The following is a 16,695-nucleotide window of genomic DNA, read 5'->3' as shown; positions in this document are numbered from 1 at the left end:
TATAAAATAAATTTTATTTTTTTAATCAAATTAAATTAATTGCATAAAAGTAAGCATTATATGCTTGATTCATAATTTTTTTATTTTTGTTTGTTTTCTAGATCATTGTTCTAATTTTTTTTATTATTATAATTTTAAAATTTTTTTACTCCTTTTAATATGTTAATATCATGTAATTTTTTTTTATATTGATATAAAATTAACCTGGCTTGTAGCATAAGATAACATATTGCTATTATCAGTCGTTCTTATAAATGAAACAAAAACCCCTAAATGAGAAGAAGAAGAAGAAGTAATTATCCAATCAATTTGAGTCACGGCTTGTGGCCATCAACAACCAAAAATTGTGACTTGTGACGAGGACTTCGAGAGTATTTATTGTGTGGTTACGGTTGTTTTTTAAATAATTTTTTGTATTGAAATATATGTTAATAATATTTTTTTATTTTTTAAAAATTATTTTTAACATCAGCATATCAAAACAATTTAAAATATATAAAATACATTAAATTTTAATAAAAAAAATTTAAATTTTTTAAAAACACGATGCAAATCGCTTTCCCAAACGTATCCACTAACTCCTTACCCTGGAAGGCATTTAATTCCACACACCCATCGTCATCGTCATCCTCAATGTAATCAAATCAACAAGTCGCCACCGTCGGATCCCCTCAACCCATTTCCCATCACATGGCCGGCTCCATCAGGCATGATCAAGCATCTCTTGACAGAGACAACCATCAACCATACACGTAACCTTAAAAAAGAAAGAAAAAGCCATTAATCCCAACAGTAACTAATATTATCAAAAAATAATAATCAAACAAGAAAAATAAAAATTAAGAACAAAAAGGTTACCTTCCTTCTTATTTCGAAAGTTCAAACCCCGGCTGGTTCCCCTAGATGAGTTTTGGGTGTGGTTCAGATTGTATTTTGAAAGCATTTTGAAAATAATTTAATTTTTTTTATTTTATTTACTTTAAATTAATATATATATTTTTTATAATTTTTAGATCATTTTGGTATATTAGTATTAAAAATAATTTTTTAAAAATAAAAAATATTATTTTAATATATTTTAAAATAAAAATTAACCGTTTAAACACTGAAAAACTAAGACCAAGTGGGGGCCACGGAGGTCCGAATATTTGATGGGCAAAGAATTCACGCATCTCAATGTTCCTGAAAACAAAATTCCTTTCCCTCACCCATTAAATTTCTTTATTTTTTATTTCAAAAAACAATATTAAAATAACATAAATCCAATTTAGCCTCCCCTTTTCGATTTTCTCCTTCTTAATTCCCCCTCTTTGAAAATAAACAAAAACAAAAACAAGAAGCCCTGAAATCTCGATCTGATTGTCCGAAAATCCTCTAGCTAAAAGACCACTTTTTTTTTTCTTTTTAATTTTCTCTCACTAGCTCGACATCAAAACCCAGTTAAGTTAATTTTTCCTCAACCACCGTCGGCTTTTTAATCAGCGGCTCCGATCTTGCAATCAACCGATGCAAAATCGTCCACGAAGACATCACTACCATCTATGTACGAGATAAGGAGGTTGAAATTGTGAAATTTGGTGGATGCTGCTCATTTTTATAAATGCATGTCGAGGGGGATCTAGGGTTTTCGAGCCTGGTGGTCCTTGTTTTCTGTGTAGTGATTATTCCGCTGGGCTGTTTTATAATTAGGTGTAAATGGCGAGGTGCGGTTGCGAGAAAGGAGGATATCAAGAGGCTGTTGGTTTTGGCAGCGGAGGAAGCCGCTAGGGCTGAGTTTGAGGCCGCGGCTTCATACGGCACCGTTCCGGTGTTGACAAATAACTATCAATGTGCTGTTTGTTTTTGCCCGACAACGACACGGTGTGCCCGCTGTAAAGCTGTTAGATATTGGTATGTTAATTTCGTGTTAATGCTTGATTTTTATCGGGTTTTAGTCCTTAATTGCGTTGAATTCAGGTTTGGTTCTGGGGAGATTTGAAGTTTTTGTTTTTGTTTTTGCTTTTTTCTCGTAATTAAGTGAATGAGAGATAATTGCTGATGATAATTTGTAATGATTTTGAAGGGAAGCTGTTTTAACAGTAAACTTTGAGAAGAATCTGATTCTTTACTTCGCGTTGTTCCAGTTAAACAGGGAAGGGGAAAAAACTGTGGAATTAGGTGCTAATTGATGAAGGGAATTCCCAAATAGAGGTTTAATCTGCGTGGAAATCCTTAGGGATTTCTGACTTACTAAACTAATTATCAATGTTTATTAATTAGATGCTAAATGTGGGATTTAAGAATCTTTGCTGACCAGTTTCTTGTTTTGCGTGGGTTGTATTAGAGTTGTTAGGTATATGGGAAACTAAGGAAAAGACTTGTATTGCTAACTGAAAACATTTTAGTTTGTTAAAAAGAGAGTGTGGTGAGAGTCAATACTTGAAGGAATTTGTAGAGATTTTGTCTCAAATTAATCATTATCTGTACAACTGGTTTCATACACTTACAAATCACTACTTGTTTAACTACAATCTACTTTTTTATCGTTATATGAAATTAAATTCCCAAATATTGCAAGGTGGTAGCTTACCTGGATTAGTATGAAATGCTTGTTTGTTATAGGTAAATAGTGTTTAATTCCAGTATTACTCTGTTATATAATTGTAAAAAGTTTGTTTGCATAATCAGGGGTATTCTAGAATTTAATGTCATTTAGTGCACTAACTTTTGATGAAACATATTTTATAAGGACCTAATAGAGATCAGCTAACTTGTGATGTGCTCTTCTCTACAACCTATAAGACTATTTTTTCACCTTTTTCCTTCCTACTTGGTAGGCTTCTGTTATTTGTATTTGTATATTGATGTCATAATTTGGTCTGTTTCAGTTCTGGCAAGTGTCAAATTATCCACTGGCGACAAGGTCACAAGGAAGAATGCCATCCTCCTACCACTACATATCACATTAACGATGATGGAAGTAATCCTGGCCAGAGGGCTGCAAAGGGAGACCAACATGATATTTATGATGGCAGACACGAGAATAGACCAGTCGATACATTCTCTGTGGAGCCTGTAGTGTCTGATTCCAATTACTCTCCTGGAGTTTCATTTGTAAAGGATGATGATATTAAAGTTGATTCTGTTTTAGATACAGAAGGAACAGATTCCATTTTTGAATCATCAGGCACCTCATTTTCTGGATTTTCTACTCCTACTGGCTCTTCGTTTTCTGAATTCTCTGCTCATTCAGGTGGTGAATCATCTGATAATGTCTCTGTAAGTGAGAGCATCGGTTCAAATGAAACTGAGGGATCAGATGGACAAATGCCAGCTGATACTGCTCCTGACACACTGGAGTCCAGTTTGAACAAGGTGGATGTGACCAAGCCATTGTCTCCAAAGTTTGCTACTTTGGTTGATTCTGTAGATAGTTTTAATAAATTGAGTAAATCAAATCAGAGTAAACCTCACGGAAATGATGGGGAGAGCCAGTGCTCATCTAGCTCTTCAGGTCATAGCATCAGTGCCAGGAATGATGATTCAATCACAAAGCCAGCTAAAGTTTCTTCTGGTTTCTGGGGTAGAACCCTGGATTCTGCTGTGTCCAGCAGTGATACCATGGACAGATCTGCTATGTCGAATTTCACTGGCCCTGTTAACAGCAAGCGATCAAATGATGAATCATTCATACATTTCAAGTTTAATCTATCTGGAAGTGATGCTCCTACCCAGCATGCAAAAAGCACAAGGGTGAATGACATCATACCAGATGATGCACTCCCTTCCGCTTCTGATAGAGCTCTTTCATCAGAAAAGAATGGTGTTGATGCTCAAAAAGTCAAGAACTCCCCATGCATAAGCTGTGAAAGGTCCAGTCATATTGATGTTAACTCTCGTGGTGATTTGAATGTTTCCAGTGAGCGTAAATCTGTATCATCATCCTCTTCTTATGGTCATGTTTCTTCCAGTTCTGGAGGAGTTAAATTAGATGCAGGTGCTTCAAAAGTATGCAGATCTCAATCCTTGATATCTGAAAGATCAGATGTTGTTGTTAATGACCCTGTTGGTGCTTTACATCTATCCAAGTCCAGATTATCATCTAATGCTTCTCAGACCCATTTGACTTCTACCATCGGTGGGCACTCAGTTTCAAGTGTGCAATATGGAAATGTGGAACTGGGTGCTGCAAGTTCCTCTCAAATGGCAAGCTCTTCTCCTAGTTCTATTAATGGATTGAAGTCATCAGTGTGGAAAGTTGTTGACCAATTCAGAGGACCTAAATGTGGAAGATATAGTAAAAAGGTTTGGCTTATATATTGATTCTTGTTTGCATCTCCAACAATCTTTTTTCTTTGGATGCAATGAATTTACCATAAATTTATTTTTACTTTTCAGGGCCTTTTCCCATATGATTTATTTGTAAAGTTATACAATTCGAGTAAGGCGGAAATGCGACCATGTGGTCTTATCAACTGTGGAAACAGGTATGCAATATGTTTCTTTTCAAGTGAAAGCAGATTGAAGTAGCTGCAGCTGTGATTAAAAGGGCTTCACTATCCATTATTTAGAAATATGAATACTACATGCAGTTGCCTTAATGTTAATTATGCCTGTGACTATCTGATTGCATCTACTTTTATATGTTAGCATTGCATAAACTACCCCAAGATGTTGATAACATATCCTCTGTTCCATTTCTGCAGCTGCTATGCTAATGCTGTTCTACAATGCTTGGCATTTACTCCTCCTTTGACTTCGTTTTTTGTACAAGGGCTCCATTCCAAATCCTGTATGTTTCTCATCATGGTCACCTTATTAGATTTAACATGTTGAGTTTTTTGAATAGCATGTTTTGGTAACATTTTCAAATAAGGTCATCATTTTGTTTCCATACCAGGTTTAAATAGAGAATGTTGCTTCTCTTGTGAGTTTGAAAGTATAATTTTGAAGGCAAAGGAAGGGAAATCTCCACTTTCTCCCCTTGGCATTCTATCCCAACTACAGAATATCGGGAGTCAGCTTGGTAATGGGAGAGAAGAAGATGCACATGAATTCCTAAGGTGAGCTGGTTTCCTTGCTCCGCAACCAATGAAATAGGAATTTCTTTTGTTTTTATGATTTCATCTTTTGGAGAATTTCATGGTAGATAATAAAGGAACAATAAACAGGTATGCAATTGATGCAATGCAATCTGTTTGCCTTAAGGAAGCTGGGGTAAATGCAATGGACTCCTTTGCAGAAGAAACCACTCTCATAGGCCTTACATTCGGAGGCTACCTTCACTCAAAGGTAATGCATTTTTTGGAGATTAATGACATTCAGAGATTTAATACAAAGCAATTCTCCTTCTATTTTATTTTATTATCTTTCTTGCTCCTAACACATTTGCATCTGAATGCTTACTTTTGGGAAAAGTTCAATAATTTAGCTCATGCAAACAAAATTTGCTGTTGTTTGTAGATAAAATGCATGAAGTGCCATTACAAGTCAGAGCGGCAAGAAAGAATGATGGATCTTACTGTTGAAATAGAGGGGAATATAGGGAAGCTTGAAGATGCACTAAGACGATTCACGAGTGCTGAGATTCTGGATGGAGACAACAAGTACCAATGTGGCAGGTTTGTCAGTTTATGTTTTCTGATAAAACTCCTGAACATATTGTTTGTATGGGTTTATTCTTCAACCTGTTTTTATTCTTTTTTTCTTGTGTGTGTGTGTGTGGGGTGGGGGGTTGGGGCCCAGCAGGAGAGAACCATTTCGACTTTTTTGTCAAAGCATGTTTTTAAATTGTCTTCAGCAGTGTGCTGGCTATTTGTTCTTACTAAAATTCTATACTGCAGTGGGACTTTGCAGACTTAACCAAGTTATTTCAACCGTAAATAGTTAAATCTTGATTTTATATCTGAGTTTCTTTGCATTTGGATCAAACTGTTTGTTACTGAAAACAAACTGAGATGTGATGCTTTGTGATATGCTGCTTGTACAGCATTTTGATGATTGCTCTGCCAGTCTTTACTTCCAAGGAAATATCATTTTTTTCGAATCTGAATTTGTATTAATTCTAGTGTATATTGAATTTTCTTTTTATTGGAGTTGTTGATTTTGAGCTTTCAGAGTTTGTTTACACCATCATCATTCTGTTCAGATGCAAATCTTACGAGAAGGCGAAGAAAAAAATGACAATATTGGAGGCTCCCAATGTCCTTACAATCGCATTGAAGCGCTTTCAGGTACATCTTGAAATCAAAGATGGTATTTTATTCCCATGTTACAGGCAAATTCTTATTTTTCATTACTGTGCTTGATTTTCAGTCTGGTAAATTTGGAAAGCTCAATAAATCTATCCGGTTCCCAGAGATCCTGGACTTGGCACCATATATGAGTGGAACTAGTGATAAATCACCCATATACAGGCTTTATGGGGTGATTGTTCACTTGGATGTCATGAATGCTGCATTTTCTGGTCACTATGTGTGCTATGTCAAAAACATCCAGAACAAGTGGTTCAAAATTGATGACAGCACAGTATGTTCTCTATCTTAATATGCAATGCAAGTTTATTTGGTTATTTGATATGTTTTTCCTGAAATTGCTTATGCTTGATTAATTGGGTATTTTGACATGCTTTAACCTGGCATCTCCAGCTCCCTTGGCTAAACTAAAAAATAACTTTATTGTTAATAATCTCCATTGGTGCATTACAAGAAAAGTTAGGGGTTTGTGGCTTTGTGCTTTAGTCAAGGAACCCTCGACATTTCTGTTTTGTTTAGGATTGTTGTCTGATTAAATCTTTTATTTAGATGACCAAGCCAGTGTATTGTGCATATTTTTTGTCCCTTTAAAGAAGTCCAAACCTTGATTATTGGTGATAAACCTGTGTTTTACCCATGTCCGTGAGGTAGCAAACCATATAGAGAATCAAAGTTTGTTTATTGTAGCAGTATCTTTTAAGGCTCTGGTTGGTTTTCTTTCTGGAAGTATTTTCATTGTAAGACCTATTGGTAGCTGGGTCCCAAGTTCTTCTTAGTCTCAAATTGTACTGTTTTGGTGTTAACACCTTCTCTGCTATGCATTAATTTTTTATGGATAAAATATCTACGTGTGTGTTTGTGCATTTGCTATTTTAAGCTTTTGATCATGGTATTGGCAATGATTGGCTAGGTTACAGCTGTGGAACTTGAAAGGGTTTTATCAAAAGGCGCATACATGCTTCTTTATGCAAGGTGATGGATCTCAGGAGATTAGTTCCATGAAGATTGAAATTTCTTGAGTGTTTTTTTTTTTTTATTGTGATGTTTGACTCAATTTAATATTTGCAGGTGCTCACCAAGGGCCCCAAGATCGATAAGGAGCAGAATAATATCTTCTGATCCTAAAAATAAATGCTACACCTCCAAAATCAATGCAACAAACACTGCATTGGATTCAAGATCCACATCCATGCAATCAAGTGCTTTCCAATTGCATCCCGATTCAATTCCTCCAGATAATTTGGCCAGTGTTGAATCTTTCTATATGAAGTTCCACCGGCTTCAGAGGATTTTAGAAGAGGACTCATCAAGTGACAGTTTCTCTTTTACTAGTGGCAACTCCGATGAAGGTTCGTGCAGTACTGACAGCACCCATGATTCTACAAGTACTGATGACCTTTCTGATTACATTTTTGGAGGTTGGAACTCTTGGCAGAATACATCTGATTCGGATACTTCTTCATCTTCCCCCCCTTTGTACTCAAGGCAATCACCTCATGGTGAGATGAACCAGCATGGTTCATATGCAGATTCAGGGGTTGGGGGTTCTGATCTTTGGGACAGGATACCCAGTGAGAGCAGCAAGCTGGTGTATTTGGAAGGTAAGGGAGGAACTTTTTTGCATTCTGACACGGCTAAACAAGGTAGAAAGTTAGCTAGTAGTAGTAGTTATGACTCAACAAAATTAGGATCAGTTAACCCTTTAAATGGTGTAAAATCCGGGGTATCCTTTAGAAGAACAGCGAGCGAAAGAACAGATTGAGCATTTATAAGCAGGCATTAAGTTAGAGGGGTAAATAAGAGTTGGGAGAGAGGGGCTGTATGTAATGTTGTACTCCTGTAGTTGGATTTGTTTAAAATAGATCGGCCATCACCATTTTGTCAAATTCCTTTCCGGGAAGTCCTCAGAGTGTATAGTGCAAGGGACCTTTTCCAAACCCCAGACAGTCCTTCACTTGAAAACAAGATATATATATATATATATAAAAATGATCACATTTTGAAGGCTTCTTTGTCGAGATGTATGCGGATGAGTATCTTTCCATGCTCAGAATGATTCTTACAAGCTAGCTGAGAAACAATCTGGGCTCGAGCCCGCTCTAATACGGAGCCAGTGGATTGCTCGTGAGCCCTCCCTAGTGCCATCTGTAGTAAGTAATCAACGAAGATCTACAATGACCCCAGCTCTCCCATAAAAAAAAAGAGCAAAAAAAGTTGCTAGATTAAAGCTTATCTTAGCAGAGGTTGTAAGATGAGCTGTGAGCCTGGCTTGCTCGAGCAGAGGTTGTAAAATGTGATTGTGAGCTGGTTATAAATTGTGGAAATTCAGGTGGAGTTGATCCAGTAGGATTAGAAGGTAGTGAAAATCATTATCGGCCAGTGGAGCCCATGATAATTAATTTTTAAAATTAATTTTTTATATAAAAATGAACTCTCAGGATTTACATGCTCGATTTTAAGATTGATGGAGGAACCAATTGGAAGTATCACCCGATACATAAACACAAGTTGATCGATTAATGTTGGTTAAATTTTAGGGTAAAAAGATCTTCCTTGAAATCAATCCCTTCGCAATGACTAGTGTTGTGTTGGTATGTGATTTGAAGTTGGAGCCCCTTTCTCTCTTCGTCTCCTTTTCCCACTCTTTTCTCCAACCGAATACAAGTAGCAAATGAAGAAGTCTGCAAAACCAACAAGGGGCAATGGGTACTGATCCCATCCCATCCCCACTAGCACCGAACAAGCTGAAGGGATTGATTTTTGGTTGTTTAACACAGTAAATTTACTTTTGGTAAAGTAACATAATTGAAAAAATAATTAGAAAACTAGCACACTTAAACGAGTCCCAGATCACATCTCCAACTTGTTTTAAATTAAAAACAAGACATCTCTCTCTCTCTCTCTCCCCTTCTCGCTCTCACCACCGGCCGATATCTCTCTCTCCACCACCAGAAACACCCCTACTAGTCCTAAAACACTCTCCTCTCTCTAAAACACTCATCATTTTCTCTCTCTCTCTCTAGCTCTACCCCCGATATTTTAAACATTTCCTCTCAATTAACTTGATGTAATTTATGTTTAATTAGTGTTAATTTGATTTTATTGAATGTTAGGGTTTTGAATTAGAAATTAAGTTAATTAGATGTAATTGAAGTTGTTAATTAGATATAATTATTTTTTTTATTTTGTTTGATTATTAATATTTTAGGTTGTTGTTGATTGCGAACTAAAAAAATAATGTGTTTGAAATGTTAGTGTTGATTTAGGTTAAATTAAGGATTAGATTAATTAGATATACAAAGCACGATCACCTATCTGATAGTAATATTAATAAAGAAAGAGAGAGGTTGATATATTAATTGAGTGTCTTAAGCCCACTTGTGATGTAATTTATTTTTTTATAAAAATTTTGAAAATATTTAAAAATAAAATAATATTTATTAAAAATTGGAGTTAGAAAAATTAAAACTTAATATCATAAATTTAAGTTTTATTATAAATTTAATATAAATATTTTTTTAGTTAAGAATATAAATTTTTTAATGATAATTTTTAATTTGAATAAAATAAACTTAATATTCTATAATTATATTATCTTGAATATAAAATATTAAGATGATTATTATAAATTATGTTTTTTTTATTTTGAAAATTGTTTCAAAATTAATTTATTTTTTTAATAAAAAATTCATCTTCATTCTTGATAAATGAACACATTTGTTTTTTAATTTGTTTTTTACTAAAAACATTGAAAAAAAATAAAATTTTTTTTTTCCTTAACACTTCTCATTTCTACTTTAAAGCCGGGATTACGAATTTTTTTTTTTTAAAGTAACTTAGTGGGTAAAAAATATATTTAGAAAAATAATATAGTTTAAAATTTATTTAAAAAAATAATATAATTTAGCGAGTTATAAATAACATTCGTTACTTTTTCATTATTTTAAAAAAACCTATTTTAAAATTAAAATTTAAAAAATAAATCAACCTCTATTCCTACACAAGAATATGTGTACAAACCCTAAGCTACCAGTAAAAAGAGTTACGCATGTAATTTTAAATTTATTCTTTTTGTTTTTTAAAATTTATAGGTTTTAATTATTAAAAAAAACTTTTTTCATTAAAAAGATAGATACACTTGATTCTATCTTAACTAAAGTACTCTAATTTTTTCTCATTCGAAAATAGTTTTAATCCTATCTTATGTTAAACTTATTTAATTTAAAAAAACAAAAAGGGTAAATTTAAAGTCACGTGCATAACTCTTTTTACTTGTAGAATTTGTATAAAAATAGAGCAATTATTCTTGTATAAGAATAAAGTATAATTTATTTTTTAAATTTAAATTTTAAAATAACTTTTAATATATACTTTTTAAGAGATATGCTACTCACTGGTGCTATTTTTCTAAATAAATTTTAAAACTATTTTTTATTTTTTAAAACTTTCCCATTTGCATAAGCAGAATTTGGATCGTCATTTTTGTTCAATTTTCAACCTTAAAAAGATGCATCCCTGGCAGGCAGAAGAAATATTCAAGTCATAGATTTACAGAGGAGCTTTCAAATTTGAATTTCTTTTACCTTGATTTCTACAAAACATAACCCATTACGATTATAGTACACAGGAAAAAATAATTCATGGTACAATTGAGGAGAGGGAGAGCTACATTTTGCATGAGAATAATTTATTTCCTACAAATCCAGCAATATTATTATTCATAGCATTCATCAGAATGCATCAACTGGATCTGCGATGTATTTTTCAAATAATTTGAAGAGAAAATCTCATTTTTATTAATACATATATTGGTTTAAAGATATTTTGTAGTGTGGGATTAGAAAAAAAATAATCATGAGTTCCCGGACCGTTTGGAAGTGTAGCTGTGGTTGCTTTTCAAAGTATTTTTTACTTGAAAATACATCAAAATAATATTGTTTTTATTTTTTTAAAATTATTTTTGATATCAGCGCATCAAAATGATTTGAAAACATTAAAAAAAATATTAATTTAAAATAAAAAAATAAATAAAATTTAATTTTTTTATAAAACATTTTTAAAACACAAAAATAAATAAGTCATCATAATCCAATTACTAAAACAAGACAATGAATTTTATGTTATAAAGATAACTAAAACGCTAAGAGTCGGTTTCACTTTGTATATCTAGGGAAACATGTAAATATGTTATTTTACGTGATTTGTACATGCGATCGACGCGAGTTCGAGTCCCTCACAACGTGTATTTTCCTTATTAACAAACATAAACGACCTGTTATAAAAAAACAAAAAGATGGGGCACACACTTTTTTTCTAGTCATTTTTTTTCTAGTTTTTTTTTTATAAATATATTTTCAAATCTATCATTTAGAAAGAGATTTTTATTTAATTTTATTATTTAGAATTGAGTTAATAATAAAGTATTTTTTTTATCATATAATAAAATCAAAAAATTAAATTGATCAAGTGAAGTTTGTAATCTAATCTAGGTCACAAATTAACTAAATATTAATTAAAGAGTTAGATTGAGTTTTTTTTGGCAATTTCTTAATATCTTTTACGTGCACATAGCACAATTGTCTTTTAAAGTATTTGGAAAACAAACCCAAGAAATAAATGTAAAAACAAAAGAAGAAAAATTCAACAACAGGCCAAGCCCAATGGTTGGCCCATCATAATAGCCCATTTGTTTTTTTTTTTTTTTATTAAAGAGATGGACTACATGTTATTGTTTTTTTATTTATTTGTTTTTAAAAAAGACTGACGAGTTCTTAGCTTTGTGTTGGATGTAGTGAGTGCTCCAAACTACGTCACAAAATTGATATAAAAGGAATAAAAAATATTATGATATATTTACTGTTCATGTGAACAGTTAAGCACGATAAAAAAAACCCCAATATTAAAGTCAGAAAATTTTGCAAACGAAGAGCGGATTCACCTGTAGATAAAAAACTCCATACTTTCTTTCATTTTACAAATCAATTTTATTTTAATGTTTTCGAACCAATTTTCAGAGCGAGCTAGGGGAGAAAATAGCAGATTTAAGAGCTTGTTTGACAGTGTTGTTGTGGATGCTTTTCAAATAACTTTTTGTGTCAAAATACATGCCAATGATATTTTTTTATTTTTTAAAAATTATTTTTGACATCAGCACATCAAAACGATCTAAAACGTATAAACCATATTAAATTTTAGCAAAAAAAAAAATTAAATTTTTTGAAAATACAGGTTGAAACGCCTTCCCAAACATGCTTTAGGGAGAGATAGGGGTGTTCAAAAAAACCGACTAATCGATTAAACTGAAAAAACCGAGAAAAAATACTTAAAGGATTAAACCGATTAAAAAATAAAACAAACCACCCGGTCCGGTTCGGTTCCGAATTAAAACAACTTAAACCGATTGAACCGGACCAAACCGAACCGGTTTAAAAAAAGGTATAAAAACAACAATTCCTAACCCTAAATCACTTTTCTCATTTTCAGCCGCCACCCCTCCACTCTCCCTTTCCAGCCTTCCTTTCCCTTCCCCTTCCCCCCTTCCCCATTCTCAACCAACCCACGCCCTTCCCCTTCCCCCTTCCCCCTTCCCCCTTCCCCTTCATCCTTCTCAGCCGCCCCACCCCCTTCCCCTTCCCTTTCCCCCTTTCCCTTTCCCCCTTTTCCCTTCTCAGCCACCCCTCCCCTTTCCCCAAAAGCAAGTGAACAATGGTTATCCAAGCTCTCCCTGCAGATCTGCAGATCGTAAGACATCCCTTTTGGCTAATTTATCTTGTTTCTCCTTGTATCTTGTTTTCAGGGAACATGGGTTTTCATGGGGGTATATTCTGATGGATCTTGTGGGATTCAACTTGGCCTTGTATACTCTTTCCCGGTTACCTGTGAGAAGGGCAAATGGTCCATTGTGCAGGGTATAAAGTCCGGTTATCACTGTTACCATAGAACAATCTGGTTTGATTATTGTATAGTTTGATTATTAATATACAAATATTTCTTAACATCATCTGAAAGAGGAAGGGGAAGCGAGTGAACAATGGTTATCACTGTTACCATAGAACAATCCGGTTTTTCTGGTTTTTTTTGCTAAAAAACCGACCCAAACCGAACAAAACTGGTTCGGTTTGAACCGGTTCTCGGTTCGGTCCGGGTTGTATTAATAAAGAATATTATTTTCCGATTTGGTTGTATTTTTAGGTTAAAACCGGACCGAACCGGACCGTGAACCACCCCAGAGAGAGGAGTGATTTATAACGGATGTGCGTGTTCTCATGAAGCTTTGTCCTAGCTGTAAGCCTGTGAATTGTAATAACAACACAAGCATGCAGGAAAAGATGTCCACCGCCGCACCACAGAATCCCCTGTGTATCGGAGCTGTCGGCCAAAGCAGCAACAGGCAATAATTTTTGTGTTCTTTCTAAAGATCATCCACCCATGTCAAGAAGTGCAGTGTTCCTTTGCTTTTAAACAATGGTGGCTTGTGTGCTTTCTAAAGATCATCCACCCATCTCTTTTGATATAAAGATTGAAGCTCTTTTCCGAATTTTAAGAGTTTTTTTTTTTGAATTAATGGATATGGCAGCTAATTAATAACTAATTTCTCTTTTGATTTGGTTTAATATATATATATATATACACACACTGTTTTAGAGTGTTTAAATGTTAAGAGCGGATTTATTGAGGTGCTTAGATCTTTTTAGATAAAACAAAATGGTTAGAAAATCCTATTTTAAAATCCAATCCAAAACTTCAGACTCGATTTTCCGCTCATTATTGCCAATTTTTTTCCTTTAAAAAAACAATTGGGCAAGCAACGGGAACAAAAAAGAAAAGAAAAGACTAGTGGTTGGCCTTGCAGGCCTACTCGTAACTGGGATTTTTGTATTTTTCCAGGCACATTGACCTATCCAAGCGAATGGACATAGCCTCTTTTTAGAAAACCATTTAGTTTTTATTTTATTTTATTTTATTTTTAATAAAAAATCATTTTTAAATATATTTAAAATAATATTCTATTAAATACCATTTAATTTTGTCTTTATTTTCAATTAAGATTATAGCTTTTTGTTTTGGTAATATTTGCAATCATTTCATTAATAACTTTGTTAATTATTATATATGAATTTAATATGCACTTGTTTTAGAAAAAAAAAAATTAGGGTCAAGGTTATTTAGTGAAAATAATTTTTTTTTATTTTTATAATAAAATTTTTACAAAGTTTTCTCATATTAATTATAATTTTTAATTATATACAAAATATCAAGATATGATTTTCAGTGTTTTTTTAATTGAAATTTGTTTTTAAGTTTTTTATTTAAAAAACAAAATTTTTGATGAAAAAATATTTTTTTGTTAGAAAAAAATTCATTAATAAGAAAATGTAGTTTAAATTGAATGTGTGTGTGTATATATTCATTTATTTTAAATTATTTTTTCAAAATTTTATTATAATTACCTTTACTATTAATTCAAAAAACATGACGAATAAAAAAATTACTATGGTAGAAAAAGTCATATATATATAAAACAATTCATTTAACAAAATATATTTTTTAAGAATTTAAATCGTAAATGTTTTATTTATTTATTTATTTATAAATATCTAGATTTTGAAAAGCAGTGAACATCGTGCGGATAACTTTACTAGCGATATGCCCATAATATAGATGATTGATCTGCCTTGACAATGTTGAAAGCCAAGTAGTTACCTGGCAGTGAATTTATACAAGTCAGTTACAGGACAATATATTAATATATACAGTGTTCATATTGATAAAATAAAAATAAAAATAGAAACCCTTAACTTAGTCTATATTAACCAGAATGTTGACCAGAACAAAACGCATATAAAGTGAGAGAAATTATCATGTAGGAAGTAATCATATTCCTCTCTTTTATAAAAATATGGGACTCACCACAAAAAATAATTTATGGTTCACAAGTTATGAGAGGGAGAAAAACAGTCTGATATGTTAAATATTTCATCTATAAAGTGCTCAAAAAATGATGGAGAGATGTATATTGTCTTGACAATATCCATTTCAAGCCTCTCAATGTGTTGTTTTTGCAACTTGTTGGAGCATATATTTCTAAAGAAATGACTGATCTCCGTGAGTGCATCCCATATTCCATTTGACAATAAATCATGATAAGCTAATAGAATGAGTATTTGAATAAACACGTGGCAGTCGTGGCTCTTCATTCCATACAATCTACAATCCTCCAAATAAACCAACCTTGATATATTCGAGGCATGTCCATCAGGAAAACATAGACTCTTCAGTCATTGGTACACCAATATTTGTGCATTCTTGTCTAAGACGAAGCTTACTTTGGGATTTGCAACCCATGACCTAGCATAAATCAACTCCATATTTTTATGGTGACAAAACAATGTTATATTTATTCTAGCTTTGATGTTATCCTTTCTCTTTCCTTTCACGTCCATAACCGTGTTAAAAATGTTCTCAAACACGTTCTTTTCTATGTGCATGACGTCTAGGTTATGGTGGAGGAGATTAGGCTACCAATAAGGAAGCTCCTAGAAAATACTTTGCTTTGCCCAGTTGTGGGTCAAACTAAAACCAGGAAACTTCTGCTTACCAGATTAAAAACCAAACACAATATCACCGTACTCTAACACCACATCATACAATTCTTCATTGAAAAGATGTAGGGGTGCAACATCCTTTTTAACTCTGCCAATAAAAAAATCATTTTTTTTCTTTCTATACCTGTGATCCGTTGGCAAGTAACACTGATGGTAGTAAAAAAAAAGATGTTTTACCCTCGTTTGTTAGCGTGAATGCCTTGTTATTTTCCATGCAATATGAACATGTTAGTTTTTCATGTGTGCTCCAACAAGAAACTATTCTATAAGCTAGAAAATCATTGATATTCCACATCAAAGCTGTCCTCATAAGAAAATTATGTTTCATCGATACATCATAAGTCAACGCCCTAGAGGACCATAATTGCGTCAACTTATCAATTAACGGTCGAAGACAAATCTCTATATTTCGGCCCAGACTATTAGGATCGAGTATGACCATAGATAAAACATGAACTCTAGCCTTATACACATCCCTAGTGGTAAGTTGTAAACCGTTAGTATAACCGGCCAACAAGAATAAAGCGCAACAAATGATCCGAATGGATTGAATCTATCTATACATAGCCTAAGACGCACATTTCTTGATTCAACTGAAAAATAAGGATGCACACTGTCAAAATGTTTTCATACTTCACCATCAGAAGGGTGCACCATCACTCCATCTACCGCATCATGTGATTGATACATGTCATGTGCTCAATAGTCTTTAGTGACATGAATAACCTCTGTAGTTTAGGTGTGATTGGAAAGTATCTAAGTTTTTTATGTGCTATCAGAATCTTTCTCCTGCCAGTTCTGGGTTTATAACGGGAATACCCACATGTCTTGCACTTGGTCAGCTCAACATTTTCAAG

At 33.2% G+C, this 16,695-nt stretch overlaps 1 protein-coding gene across 2 annotated transcripts; it reads left to right on the top strand.

Moving 5' to 3' along the window:
- Positions 1-1,200: 1,200 nt before the first annotated feature.
- Positions 1,201-8,237, top strand: LOC7486557 (ubiquitin carboxyl-terminal hydrolase 17). Of its 2 annotated transcripts, XM_024601407.2 has the most exons (12): positions 1,201-1,558; positions 1,690-1,890; positions 2,868-4,284; positions 4,378-4,466; positions 4,686-4,771; positions 4,880-5,042; positions 5,151-5,271; positions 5,443-5,600; positions 6,128-6,212; positions 6,295-6,507; positions 7,144-7,205; positions 7,302-8,237. In XM_024601407.2, the coding sequence occupies exons 1-12, from the start codon at positions 1,542-1,544 to the stop codon at positions 7,993-7,995; spliced, it is 3,306 nt and encodes a 1,101-aa protein (XP_024457175.1). In that variant the 5' UTR covers positions 1,201-1,541; the 3' UTR covers positions 7,996-8,237. The 2 variants fall into 2 exon arrangements, with proteins under 2 accessions (XP_024457175.1, XP_002307344.3); XM_002307308.4 differs by having other exon boundaries at positions 1,201-1,890.
- Positions 8,238-16,695: the final 8,458 nt, after the last annotated feature.

The sequence above is a fragment of the Populus trichocarpa genome, chromosome 5, assembly GCF_000002775.5.
Source record: "Populus trichocarpa isolate Nisqually-1 chromosome 5, P.trichocarpa_v4.1, whole genome shotgun sequence".
NCBI classification, from domain to species: Eukaryota; Viridiplantae; Streptophyta; class Magnoliopsida; order Malpighiales; family Salicaceae; genus Populus; species Populus trichocarpa.
Note: the sequence above shows the minus strand (reverse complement) of the source record. Positions and strands in the feature narration are given on the sequence as shown.

Excerpts from the sequence above, each read along its gene's own strand:
- LOC7486557 (XM_002307308.4), top strand. The coding sequence starts at position 1,601 with ATGCATGTCGAGGGGGATCTAGGGTTTTCGAGCCTGGTGGTCCTTGTT. Across the intron at positions 6,508-7,143 it reads TCAAAATTGATGACAGCACA|GTTACAGCTGTGGAACTTGA; the intron begins GTATGTTCTCTA and ends ATGATTGGCTAG. Across the intron at positions 7,206-7,301 it reads TACATGCTTCTTTATGCAAG|GTGCTCACCAAGGGCCCCAA; the intron begins GTGATGGATCTC and ends TAATATTTGCAG.